General features: G+C 46.7%; 1 protein-coding gene across 4 annotated transcripts in view; it reads left to right on the forward strand.

Annotated features, from left to right (window-relative positions):
* The window catches only part of VRK3 (VRK serine/threonine kinase 3), a 751,237-nt gene that overhangs the window by 600,491 nt on the left and 137,891 nt on the right, over positions 1-12,855 (forward strand). For all 4 annotated transcript variants that reach the window (XM_063945241.1, XM_063945242.1, XM_063945243.1 and 1 more), the window contains one exon: positions 4,386-4,444. In XM_063945241.1, coding sequence (XP_063801311.1) covers positions 4,386-4,444 — 59 coding nt within the window. The remainder of the gene's footprint in view (positions 1-4,385; positions 4,445-12,855) is intronic.

Here is a 12,855-nt window from a genome sequence, read left to right on the forward strand (position 1 = left end):
CTCACACGCTTATCAAAACAAGTGGCGTTACCGTCTCCTGATACGGCCGCTCTCAAGGAACCAGCTGATAGAAGGCTGGAAAATAACTTAAAAGGTATATACACACATACCGGTGTTATACTGCGACCAGCGATCGCCTCAGCCTGGATGTGCAGCGCTGGAGTGGCTTGGTCGGATTCCCTGACTGAAAATATTGATACCCTGGATAGGGACAGTATATTATTAACTATAGAGCATTTAAAGGATGCATTACTATATATGCGAGATGCACAGAGGGATATTTGCACCCTGGCATCTAGAGTAAGTGCGATGTCCATTTCTGCCAGAAGAACGTTATGGACGCGACAGTGGTCAGGTGATGCGGATTCCAAACGACATATGGAAGTATTGCCGTATAAAGGGGAGGAGTTATTTGGGGTCGGTCTATCGGACCTGGTGGCCACGGCAACGGCTGGAAAATCCACCTTTTTACCCCAGGTCACCTCTCAGCAGAAAAAGACACCGTCTTTTCAAACCCAGTCCTTTCGTCCCTATAAGGGCAAGAGGGAAAAAGGCCGCTCGTTCCTGCCCCGGGGCAGAGGAAGGGGAAAAAGACTGCACCATGCAGCCTCTTCCCAAGAGCAGAAGCCCTCTCCCGCTTCTGCCAAGTCCTCAGCATGACGCTGGGGCTCTGCAAGCAGACTCGGGCACGGTGGGGGGCCGTCTCAAGAATTTCAGCGCGCAGTGGGCTCACTCGCAAGTGGACCCCTGGATCCTGCAGGTAGTATCACAGGGGTACAAATTGGAATTCGAGACGTCTCCCCCTCGCCGGTTCCTGAAGTCTGCTCTACCAACGTCTCCCTCCGACAGGGAGGCAGTATTGGAAGCTATTCACAAGCTGTATTCACAGCACGTGATAATCAAGGTACCCCTCCTACAACAGGGAAAGGGGTATTATTCCACGCTGTTTGTGGTACCGAAGCCGGACGGCTCGGTGAGACCAATTTTAAATCTAAAATCTTTGAACACTTACATAAAAAGGTTCAAATTCAAGATGGAGTCACTCAGAGCAGTGATAGCGAACCTGGAAGAAGGGGACTATATGGTATCTCTAGACATCAAGGATGCTTATCTCCATGTCCCAATCTACCCTTCTCACCAAGGGTACCTCAGGTTTGTGATACAAAACTGTCATTATCAGTTTCAGACGCTGCCGTTTGGATTGTCCACGCACCACGGGTCTTTACCAATGTAATGGCCGAAATGATGATTCTTCTTCGAAGAAAAGGCGTATTAATTATCCCTTACTTGGACGATCTCCTGATAAGGGCAAGGTCCAGGGAACAGTTAGAGGTCGGAGTAGCACTATCTCAGGTAGTGCTACGTCAGCACGGGTGGATTCTAAATATCCCAAAATCACAGCTGATTCCAACAACACGTCTACTGTTCCTAGGGATGATTCTGGACACAGTCCAGAAAAAGGTGTTTCTCCCGGAGGAGAAGGCCAGGGAGTTATCCGAGCTAGTCAGGAACCTCCTAAAACCAGGACAAGTGTCAGTGCATCAGTGCACGAGAGTCCTGGGAAAAATGGTGGCTTCTTACGAAGCGATTCCATTCGGAAGATTCCATGCAAGAACCTTTCAGTGGGATCTGCTGGACAAATGGTCCGGATCGCATCTTCAGATGCATCAGCGGATAACCCTATCTCCAAGGACAAGGGTATCTCTCCTGTGGTGGTTACAGAAGGCTCATCTTCTAGAGGGCCGCAGATTCGGCATTCAGGATTGGATGCTGGTAACCACGGATGCCAGCCTGAGAGGCTGGGGAGCAGTCACACAGGGAAGAAATTTCCAGGGCTTGTGGTCAAGCATGGAAACGTCTCTTCACATAAATATCCTAGAGCTAAGGGCCATTTACAATGCCCTAAGTCAAGCAAGGCCTCTGCTTCAGGGTCAATCGGTATTGATCCAGTCGGACAACATCACGGCGGTCGCCCACGTAAACAGACAGGGCGGCACAAGAAGCAGGAGGGCAATGGCAGAAGCTGCAAGGATTCTCCGCTGGGCGGAAAATCATGTGATAGCACTGTCAGCAGTGTTCATTCCGGGAGTGGACAACTGGGAAGCAGACTTCCTCAGCAGACACGACCTCCACCCGGGGGAGTGGGGACTTCATCCAGAAGTCTTCCAAGTGATTGTAAACCGTTGGGAAAAACCAAAGGTGGACATGATGGCGTCCCGTCTCAACAAGAAACTGGACAGATATTGCGCCAGGTCAAGGGACCCTCAGGCAATAGCGGTGGACGCTCTGGTAACTCCGTGGGTGTTCCAGTCGGTATATGTGTTCCCTCCTCTTCCTCTCATACCAAAAGTACTGAGAATCATAAGAAGGAGAGGAGTAAGAACGATACTCGTGGCTCCGGATTGGCCAAGAAAAACTTGGTACCCGGAGCTGCAAGAGATGCTCACAGAGGACCCGTGGCCTCTACCTCTAAGGAAGGACCTGCTCCAGCAGGGACCTTGTCTGTTCTAAGACTTACCGCGGCTGCGTTTGACGGCATGGCGGTTGAACGCCGGATCCTGAAGGAAAAAGGCATTCCAGATGAAGTCATCCCTACCCTGATCAAGGCCAGGAAGGATGTAACTGCAAAACATTATCATCGCATTTGGCGAAAATATGTTGCGTGGTGTGAGGCCAAGAAGGCCCCTACGGAGGAATTTCAACTGGGTCGTTTCCTAGATTTCCTGCAAGCAGGATTGTCTATGGGCCTAAAATTAGGATCCATTAAGGTTCAAATTTCGGCCCTCTCGATCTTCTTCCAGAAAGAACTAGCTTCAGTGCCTGAAGTTCAGACGTTTGTCAAAGGGGTACTGCATATACAGCCTCCTTTTGTGCCTCCAGTGGCACCTTGGGATCTCAATGTAGTTTTAGGGTTCCTAAAATCACATTGGTTTGAACCACTTGCCACAGTGGATTTGAAATCTCACATGGAAAGTGGTAATGTTGTTGGCCCTGGCTTCAGCCAGGCGCGTATCAGAATTGGCGGCTTTATCCTATAAAAGCCCTTACCTGATATTTCATTCGGATAGGGCGGAATTGAGGACTCGTCCTCAATTTCTCCCTAAGGTGGTTTCAGCGTTTCACATGAATCAACCTATTGTGGTACCTGTGGCTACTAGGGACTTGGAGGACTCCAAGTTGCTGGACGTAGTCAGGGCCCTAAAAATATATGTTTCCAGGACGGCTGGAGTCAGAAAATCTGACTCGCTGTTTATACTGTATGCACCCAACAAGCTGGGTGCTCCTGCTTCTAAGCAGACGATTGCTCGTTGGATTTGTAGTACAATTCAACTTGCACATTCTGTGGCAGGCCTGCCACAGCCAAAATCTGTAAAAGCCCATTCCACAAGGAAGGTGGGCTCATCTTGGGCGGCTGCCCGAGGGGTCTCGGCTTTACAACTTTGCCGAGCAGCTACTTGGTCAGGGGCAAACACGTTTGCTAAATTCTACAAATTTGATACCCTGGCTGAGGAGGACCTGGAGTTCTCTCATTCGGTGCTGCAGAGTCATCCGCACTCTCCCGCCCGTTTGGGAGCTTTGGTATAATCCCCATGGTCCTTACGGAGTTCCCAGCATCCACTAGGACGTCAGAGAAAATAAGAATTTACTTACCGATAATTCTATTTCTCATAGTCCGTAGTGGATGCTGGGCGCCCATCCCAAGTGCGGATTGTCTGCAATACTTGTATATAGTTATTGTTACAAACAAATCGGGTTGTTTATTGTTGGAAGCCATCTTTTCAGAGGCTCCTACGGTTATCATACTGTTAACTGGGTTCAGATCACGAGTTGTACGGTGTGATTGGTGTGGCTGGTATGAGTCTTACCCGGGATTCAAGATCCTTCCTTATTATGTACGCTCGTCCGGGCACAGTATCTTAACTGAGGCTTGGAGGAGGGTCATAGGGGGAGGAGCCAGTGCACACCAGCTAGTCTAAAGCTTTTACTTTTTGTGCCCAGTCTCCTGCGGAGCCGCTATTCCCCATGGTCCTTACGGAGTTCCCAGCATCCACTACGGACTATGAGAAATAGAATTATCGGTAAGTAAATTCTTATTTTTTTTTATAATTTACTATCGGCAGCAACTGTACTGCATGTAAAAATCAATGGTTTGTCGTTTATTGTTATATGTGGAGAAATCATACATCCTGCACTATGCAATGGAAAATTTCCATGGCATTAGACAGGTGGACGCATGCTGCAGCTATACATTCATGATGGCTGTTGGGTTTCCCTTTTGCAGCAGCTATGATATTCCAATAGAACAGTCTAATTATTTTCTTTACAATGGGAAATTCATCTGTACAATTAACTCTTACAACTTTTTTTATTTATTTTTTTAACAGGTTTAAAACAGATGTTCCAGGACTCCTGAAACAGTGCTTTAACAGAAAGAAAATTCCAGGTCTGTCAACTTTATTGCCTCCCTAAATTGGTGTAAAAATGATTTAAGGCAGTGGTTCTCAACTTCAACCCATGTCTTTCCAACAGGTCTGGTTTTGAGAATTTATCTCTGTGGAAACAGTTGGGATAATTACTAACCTAGCAACATAGGTTAGTGGTACTTCAGGCATGATTAAAGAAATTCACAAAACATGACCTGTTGGTTGTACTTAATGACTGTGATTAAGAACCCCTGATTTAAGGTTTATTACAATGCATTCAGATCTTTTTATGTGGGTTCTGGGGTACAGTTTATAGCACTCAAAAAAACAGCTTGTGAATGTTAGAAGTCTACTTACCCTCTGCAAGTTCTGTGCTGTTAACCCAGTGCCTCTCTGCAGAAGGATGTAGTCAAAATGTCGACAGAACATACTGGTATCTGCAGAATGTCAAAATATTATCCATGTCAACATGTGAAATGCTAACTATGCATGGTTGGATGGTTAGGCTATGGGAGGGTTAGGATTAGGCTACGGGACAAGAGGATACAGTTAAGAATTAGGGGAAGGGTTATAGTTTATCATACTTAGTGCTGGAAGTATCAGGATGTCACCGGCTGACCTGGAAGACCCAGCTGGATCTGACCTAATGAATATTGGCATGATGAATGTCAACAACATCTTGCTTGTCTCTTTATTGATGCTGGAAATATACAGATGGAGCCTCCCTTATCTTTGCTGGCTGAGGCGTTAGCTGTGATCACTGATACACAGCATGCCTGGGCGCAAGGAGGCTTGCCTAGTCGTATGGAGGCGCACAGAGCATTTGGTGTTACCGTTGAGTGTAATACCTGCGATCATCCACCAGATGACGCTTTTTAAAATCACCATTGCACATGCGTGTGGTCGCCATTAAAATACAATACTGAACTACAGCGCAAGAACTACTTTACTGGAGCGTCTCATTACGCAACAGTATTTCAAATACAGTATATAGTACTTTATATACAGATGCAAATAGTACAGTATGTATAGGCGCAAACGAACGTGATACAGATACAGTATAGTCCATTGACATTAGGGAATTTGAGCGTCCAAGTCCCGCAGACAAACCAACAAATAAAATTAGTAGTGTATACAGATGCAAATGAACGTGTTATAGGTATGGTCCACTGATGTTAGGGATATGTGAGCGTCCAAATCCTGTAGCCATTACTGCATAATCAAAACCAATGGAAAGGGATCACTGCTTACAATTTACACATGAGCTTATGTATCTCTCATGAGGCGTCGTGTCCGAGTGGTGAAGTGTGCTGCTTCCTGTGCTTAGAGTCCCGGGTTCGATTTCCAAAGTGCGAATGCATATTTATTTTTTCCTGACACTTTATAAAAAATTTTATCTTATCTATTGTAGTATAACTTCACATTCAATAGAAATATGCACACAAGTTTTACATGAATCAGGGCGATGGGGTAGGAGCGTTTCATGCCGCTATCTAAATACACAGTGGCTATGGGGATAAGCGAGCTCTGTGCACTGTAAGGTACACCTACAGTACTGTAGCAGGCCAGACTCAATTGACATGGCTGCCGCCCGTGACCCTGCGCCTCATGGAAGCCCTCAGCTATGGTGCCAGCGACGCCATAGGTTTTGCAAGAATCAGGGCAATGCTGAATACACTAGTTAAAATACACAGCGGCAGTGAGGTCTCGTAGAATGAGCAATTAATAAAAATAGTTTATACAGACGCAAAAGAACGTGTTTAAGCTACAGTATAGTCCATTGAAGTTAGGGATACAGTACAGTATGTGAGCGTCCAAGTTCCGTAGCCATTAGGGCAAATCAAAACCAATGGCAAGGGATCACTGCTTACATTTACACATGAGTTTGTGTATCTGTCATGAGGCGTGCGAATGCCTTTTTTTTCCTGACACTTTATTATTATTTTTACTATTGTAATATACTGTACTATTACATTCAATAGAAATACTGTATGCACAGAGGTTTTACATGAATCAGGGCAGTGCTGCAGGAGCGTCTCATTAAGCTATCTAAAATACACAGCGACTATGGGTGGGTATAAGTGAGTCCTGTCACCATAAGCTGTCTGCTGTACTGTACAGTACTTGCATTTGCATCTGGGATGCATTAATGTGTTTGTAAAAAAAAATCTGTACAGTAAACAGTAGTACTGTAAGTGTAGTACAGTACTGTATTTTGAAATTATAAACAGAATATAAGCATGTCACATACTGTCCTGTATCATAGGATTTAGCAGGAACTGCTTGTGTGACTTACTGTAGTACAGTACATTTACTGTATATATCTTTAATACATATTTCTCATACGTCCTAGAGGATGCTGGGGTCACTTCAAGAACCATGGGGTATAGACGGGATCCGCAGGAGACATGGGCACTTTAAGACTTTCAAAGGGGTGTGAACTGGCTCCTCCCTTTATGCCCCTCCTCCAGACTCCAGTTTAGAATCTGTGCCCAGGCAGACTGGATGCACACTGAGGAACTCTACTGAGTTTCTCTGAAAAGACTTTGTTAGGTTTTTTATTTTCAGGGAGTACTGCTGGCAACAGTCTCCCTGCTTCGAGGGACTTAGGGGAGAGAAGTCAGACCTACTTCTGTGAGTTTCAAGGCTCTGCTTCTTTGGCTACAGGACACCATTTGCTCCTGAGGGTTTGATCACTAGGTACGCCTAGGGCCTCATTCCCAGAGCCGGCCGCCACCCCCCTTGCAGAGCCAGAAGTCAGAAGACAGGTGAGTTGAAGAAGAAAAAGAAGACTTCAGTGACAGCTTTGAGGTACCACACAGCGATCGCGCTGCGCGCCATGCTCCCACACACAGCGGCACTACAGGGTGCAGGGCGTGGGGGGGGGGCGCCCTGGGCAGCATATCTGACGTCCATAATGACTGGCAAGAGTGGACATAGTGCCGGGGCACTGTCCGGACCCCCGCCAGTATAAAAATTATTTAAAAAAGAGCGGGTCTGAAGCGTGCCATTACGGGGCGGAGCTTAGCCCTCACAGCACACAGCCCGGCGCCATTTCTCTTCACAAGGCTGCAGAGACGCTGGTCCTTCCTCACACTGCTGCATGAGTATCGGTGAAAAACGGGGGAGGGGGGGCACAGCTATTTTGGTGCATTGTTGATAAATTATAAAAGCGCTGCAGGTCTGGGGCATTTCTGTGGTGTTTCAGACCGGGTTGGGCGCTGAGGTGTGGGCTGGCAATAATTCCCTCTGTGTCCCTCTGACAGGCTTTACTGTGGGTCTGTCCCCTTTAGGCCAGTGTGTCTGCGTGTGTTGGGTGCACATGTGTCGACATGACTGAGGCGGAGGGCTCTTCCCAGGAGGAGACTATGTCAGGGACACAAACGGCTGGGGGAGTGACCCTGTCGGCACCGCCGACACCTGACTGGGTGAATGTTTTGAATGCTCCGAATGCTAATGTGGCTCTGATAAATAAGACATTGGATAAATCTGAGTCTCAGAACCAGGCATGGAAGAAATCCGTAGAGGATGTGTTGTTAAAAGTCCAGACCCCTTCGGGGTCACAAAAACGTTCATTTACCCAGCTGGCAGACACAGATACCGACACGGACACTGACTCAAGTGTCGACTATAGTGAAGCCAGATTAGATCCCAAACTGGCTAAGAGCATTCAGTACATGATTGTGGCAATAAAAGACGTATTACATATCACTGAGGACCCTGCTGTTCCTGATACTAGGGTCTGTATGTATAAAGGAAAGAAACCTGAGGTAACATTTCCTCCCTCTCATGAACTGAACACGATTTGTGAAAAGGTTTGGGAAAATCCTGACAAAGTTTCAGATTCCCAAAAGGATTCCAGTGGCGCATCCGTTTCCTTCTAGGGATAGGGAAAAATGGGAGTCACCCCCCATTGTGGACAAAGCTCTATCACGGCTGTCCAAAAAGGTGGCTCTTCCGTCCCCTGACACGGCAGCCCTAAAGGATCCTGCGGATCGTAGGCAGGAAAATACATTGAAATCCATTTATGTCACCACGGGTACGCTGCTCAGACCAGCCATTGCATCTGCGTGGGTGAATAGCGCTATCGAAAAATGGGCAGATAAATTGTCATCTGAAATAGATACCCTGGATAGGGATAGCATTCTTTTGACACTAGGTTATATCAGGGACGCTGCAGTCTACCTAAAGGAAGCTGTGAGGGATATTGGCTTCTTGGGATCAAGGGCCAATGCCATGGCAGTCTCAGCTAGGAGAGCATTGTGGATTCATCAATGGAATGCTGATGCTGACTCTACGAAAGCTATGGAGCCTCTTCCGTATAAAAGTGGTGTATTGTTTGGTGAGGGCCTCGCTGATTTGGTATCTACGGCTACCGCGGGTAAGTCTTCATTTTTACCTTATGTGCCTGCACCACACTATCAGATGCAGTCCTTTCGGCCCAATAAATACAGAAAAGGCCGAGGGTCTTCCTTCCTTGCTACTAGAAGAAAGGGAAAAGGTAAACGATCACCGGCCGTGGCCAGTTCCCAGGAGCAGAAGTCCTCCCCGGCTTCTGCCAAATCCACCGCATGACACTGGGGCTCCTCTGCGGGAGTCCGCACCGGTGGGGGCACGTCTCAAGCTCTTCAGTCAGTTCTCGGCTCGTTCGGCCCTGGACCCATGGGTTTTAGAAATAGTGTCCATGGGGTACAAACTGGAGTTTCAAGACGTTCCCCTTCACCGATTTTTCAAATCGGCCTTACCAGCTTCTCTTCAGGACAGGGAGGTGGTATGCGCCGCAATACAAAAATTGTGTCACAATCAAGTCATTGTCAGGGTTCCCCCATCGCAACAGGGAGAAGGCTTTTATTCGAGCCTGTTCGTCGTCCCGAAGCCAGACGGCTCAGTCAGACCAATCCTGAACCTCAAGTCATTAAATTTCTACCTAAGAAAATTCAAATTCAAGATGGAATATCTCTGGGCAGTGATTTCCAGTCTGGAGGAGGGGGATTTTCTGGTGTCGGTAGACATAAAGGATGCCTACTTACATGTTCCCATTTATCCTCCACATCAGGCTTACCTCAGGTTTGCAGTTCAGGATTGTCATTACCAATTTCAGACGTTGCCGTTCGGTCTGTCCACGGCTCTGAGGATTTTCACCAAAGTAATGGCCGAAATGATGGTTCTCCTGCGCAAGCAATGAGTCGCAATTATCCCGTATTTGGACGATCTCCTGATAAAGGCGAGATCCAGGGACCAATTACTGCAGAACATTATGCTCTCCCTGACAATTCTGCAGCAACATGGATGGCTCCTAAACTTGCCAAAATCACAGTTGGTTCCAACGAGACGGCTGTCATTTTTGGGAATGATTCTGGATACAGAATTACAGAGAGTTTTTCTTCCAGTGGAAAAGGCTTTGGAAATTCAGAACCTGGTCAAACAAATTCTGAAACAAGCAAAAGTATCGATCCATCAATGCACTCGGTTGCTGGGGAAGATGGTGGCGGCCTACGAGGCCATTCAGTTTGGCAGATTCCATGCCAGAGTGTTTCAGTGGGACCTGTTGGACAAGTGGTCCGGGTCCCATCTACACATGCACGTGACCACGGATGCGAGTCTCCGAGGCTGGGGAGCAGTCACACAGGGGGAAAGCTTCCAGGGAAGATGGTCAAGCCAGGAAATGTGTCTACACATAAACGTTCTGGAATTAAGGGCCATTCACAAAGGCCTTCTGCAAGCGGATCATCTTCTTCGCAATCTGCTCGTCTTGATTCAGTCGGACAACATAACAGCAGTAGTGTACATAAACCGCCAGGGCGGAACAAAGAGCAGAGCGGCAATGGCAAAGGCCACAAAGGTTCTCCGCTGGGCGGAAAGGCATACAAGAACTCTGTCAGCGATCTTCATTCCAGGAGTGGACAACTGGGATGCAGACTTCCTCAGCAGACACGATCTCCATCAAGGAGAGTGAGGTCTTCATCAAGAGGTCTTTGCAGAAGTGACAAGTCTTTGGGGAATTCCTCAAATAGACATGATGGCGTCTCGCCTCAACAAGAAACTTCAGAGATATTGTTCTAGGTTGATAGCAATAGCAGTGGACGCCCTAGTGACACCATGGGTGTTTCAGTCGGTGTACGTGTTTCCTCCGCTTCCACTCGTTCCAAAAGTGATAAAGATCATAAGAAGAACAAAGGTTCAAGCGATCCTCATTGTTCCAGACTGGCCAAGGAGGGCTTGGTATCCAGATCTTCAGGAATTACTCATAGGAGATCACTGGCCCCTTCCTCTATGAGAGGATCTGTTACAGCAGGGGCCGTGTGTGTTCCAAGACTTACCGCAACTTCGTTTAATGGCTTGGAGGTTGAACCCGGATCCTAGCCCAAAAGGGTATTCCCAAGGAAGTCATCCCCACTCTTATTCAGGCCAGGAAAGGAGTAACGTCTAAACATTACCACCGTATTTGGAGAAAATACGTGTCTTGGTGTGAATCCAAGAAGGCTCCTACGGAAGAATTTCAGTTAGGACGTTTTCTCCATTTTCTACAAGCCGGTGTGGATGCGGGCCTAAAGTTGGGCTCCATTAAAGTACAAATTTCAGCCTTATCGGTTTTCTTCCAGAAACAATTGGCCTCCCTTCCAGAAGTTCAGATTTTTGTGAAAGGCGTGTTGCACATCCAACCTCCCTTTGTGCCCCCTGTGGCACCGTGGGATCTTAACGTGGTGTTGCAGTTCCTTCAATCTCATTGGTTTGAACCTTTACAAAAGGTGGAGTTGAAATTCCTCACTTGGTAAGTGGTCATGCTGTTGGCCTTGGCATCCGCCAGGCGGGTGTCTGAATTGGAAAAAAGAAATGACTGATTGCGCTATCTCTCCAGGTGCGTATATGAATAAAGACACGTTTAAATCACCTCTCTGGTTTTTATTTTAGTGCAAAAGTTATATCTCACACAATAATATATTAAAAAACTCAATATGCATGCATACTCATTAAGAACTCGTTCTAAAAGTTATAATATTATTTCTCTGTTTAAACATCCAGTGCTCAGACCTGTTATAACTGGTCTGAGCACTGGATGTTTAAACAGAGAAATATAACTTTTAGAACGAGTTCTTAATGAGTATGCATGCATATTGAGTTTTTTAATATATTATTGTGTGAGATATAACTTTTGCACTAAAATAAAAACCAGAGAGGTGATTTAAATGTGTCTTTATTCATATACGCACCTGGAGAGATAGCGCAATCAGTCATTTCTTTTTTTCTTGTGCAGTTTCTTGGTTAATGAGGAGGGAGAACAAGGTAGTTCTCCACCTCATGATCAAGTTTTAGCTGTACGTACACAGGTACAGCTGGACAGAGATTGCAGCTTATAGTCTATTATAAATTAAAAATTAAGCAGTATAATCAATCAATTAGCGCCTGGATCAGGGTTGTTTTTTCGGGTGTCTGAATTGGCGGCCTTGTCTCACAAGAGCCCTTATTTGATCTTCCATGAAGATAGAGCAGAGTTGAGGACTCGTCAGCAATTTCTGCCGAAAGTGGTTTCGTTGTTCCATTTGAACCAACCTATTGTGGTGCCAGTGGCTACTGACGCCTTGCTGGAATCAAAGTTTCTCGACGTTGTCAGAGCTTTGAAAATGTATGTGGCCAGAACGGCTCAGTTTAGGAAAACGGAGGCTCTGTTTGTCCTGTATGCTCACAACAAAATTTGGGGCTCCTGCTTCCAAGCAAACTATTGCGCGCTGGATCTGTCATACGATTCAGCAGGCTCATTCTACGGCTGGATTGCCGTTACCGAAATCGGTGAAGGACTATTCTACCAGAAAGGTGGGCTCGTCCTGGGCGGCTGCCCGGGGGGGTCTCGGCATTACAGCTTTGCCGAGCGGCTACTTGGTCGAGTTCAAACACCTTTGCAAAGTTCTACAAGTTTGATACCCTGGCTGATGAGGACCTCATGTTTGGGCAATCGGTGCTGCAGAGTCATCCGCACTCTCCCGCCCGTTCTAGAGCTTTGGTATAAACCCCATGGTTCTTGAAGTGACCCCAGCATCCTCTAGGACGTATGAGAAAATAGTATTTTAATACCTACTGGTAAATCCTTTTCTCTTAGTCCGTAGAGGATGCTGGGCACCCGTCCCAGTGCGTACTGTATCTGCAGCTGTTACTTGTGGTTACACACAGGTTGTGTTACATTTATAGTCAGCCTATTGCTGATGTTGTTCATGCCGTTGCCTTGCGTTGTGTTAAATGCCATGTTGTACGGCGTGCTTGAGGTGTGAGCTGGTATGTATCTCATCGTAGTTTAACAATAATTCCTTTTCCTCAAAATGTCCGTCTCCCTGGGCACAGTTTCTATAACTGGAGTCTGGAGGAGGGGCATAGAGGGAGGAGCCAGTTCACACCCCTTTGAAAGTCTTAAAGTGCCCATGTCTCCTGCGGATCCCGT

Source organism: Pseudophryne corroboree, chromosome 11 (assembly GCF_028390025.1).
Source record: "Pseudophryne corroboree isolate aPseCor3 chromosome 11, aPseCor3.hap2, whole genome shotgun sequence".
Lineage (NCBI taxonomy): Eukaryota > Metazoa > Chordata > Amphibia > Anura > Myobatrachidae > Pseudophryne > Pseudophryne corroboree.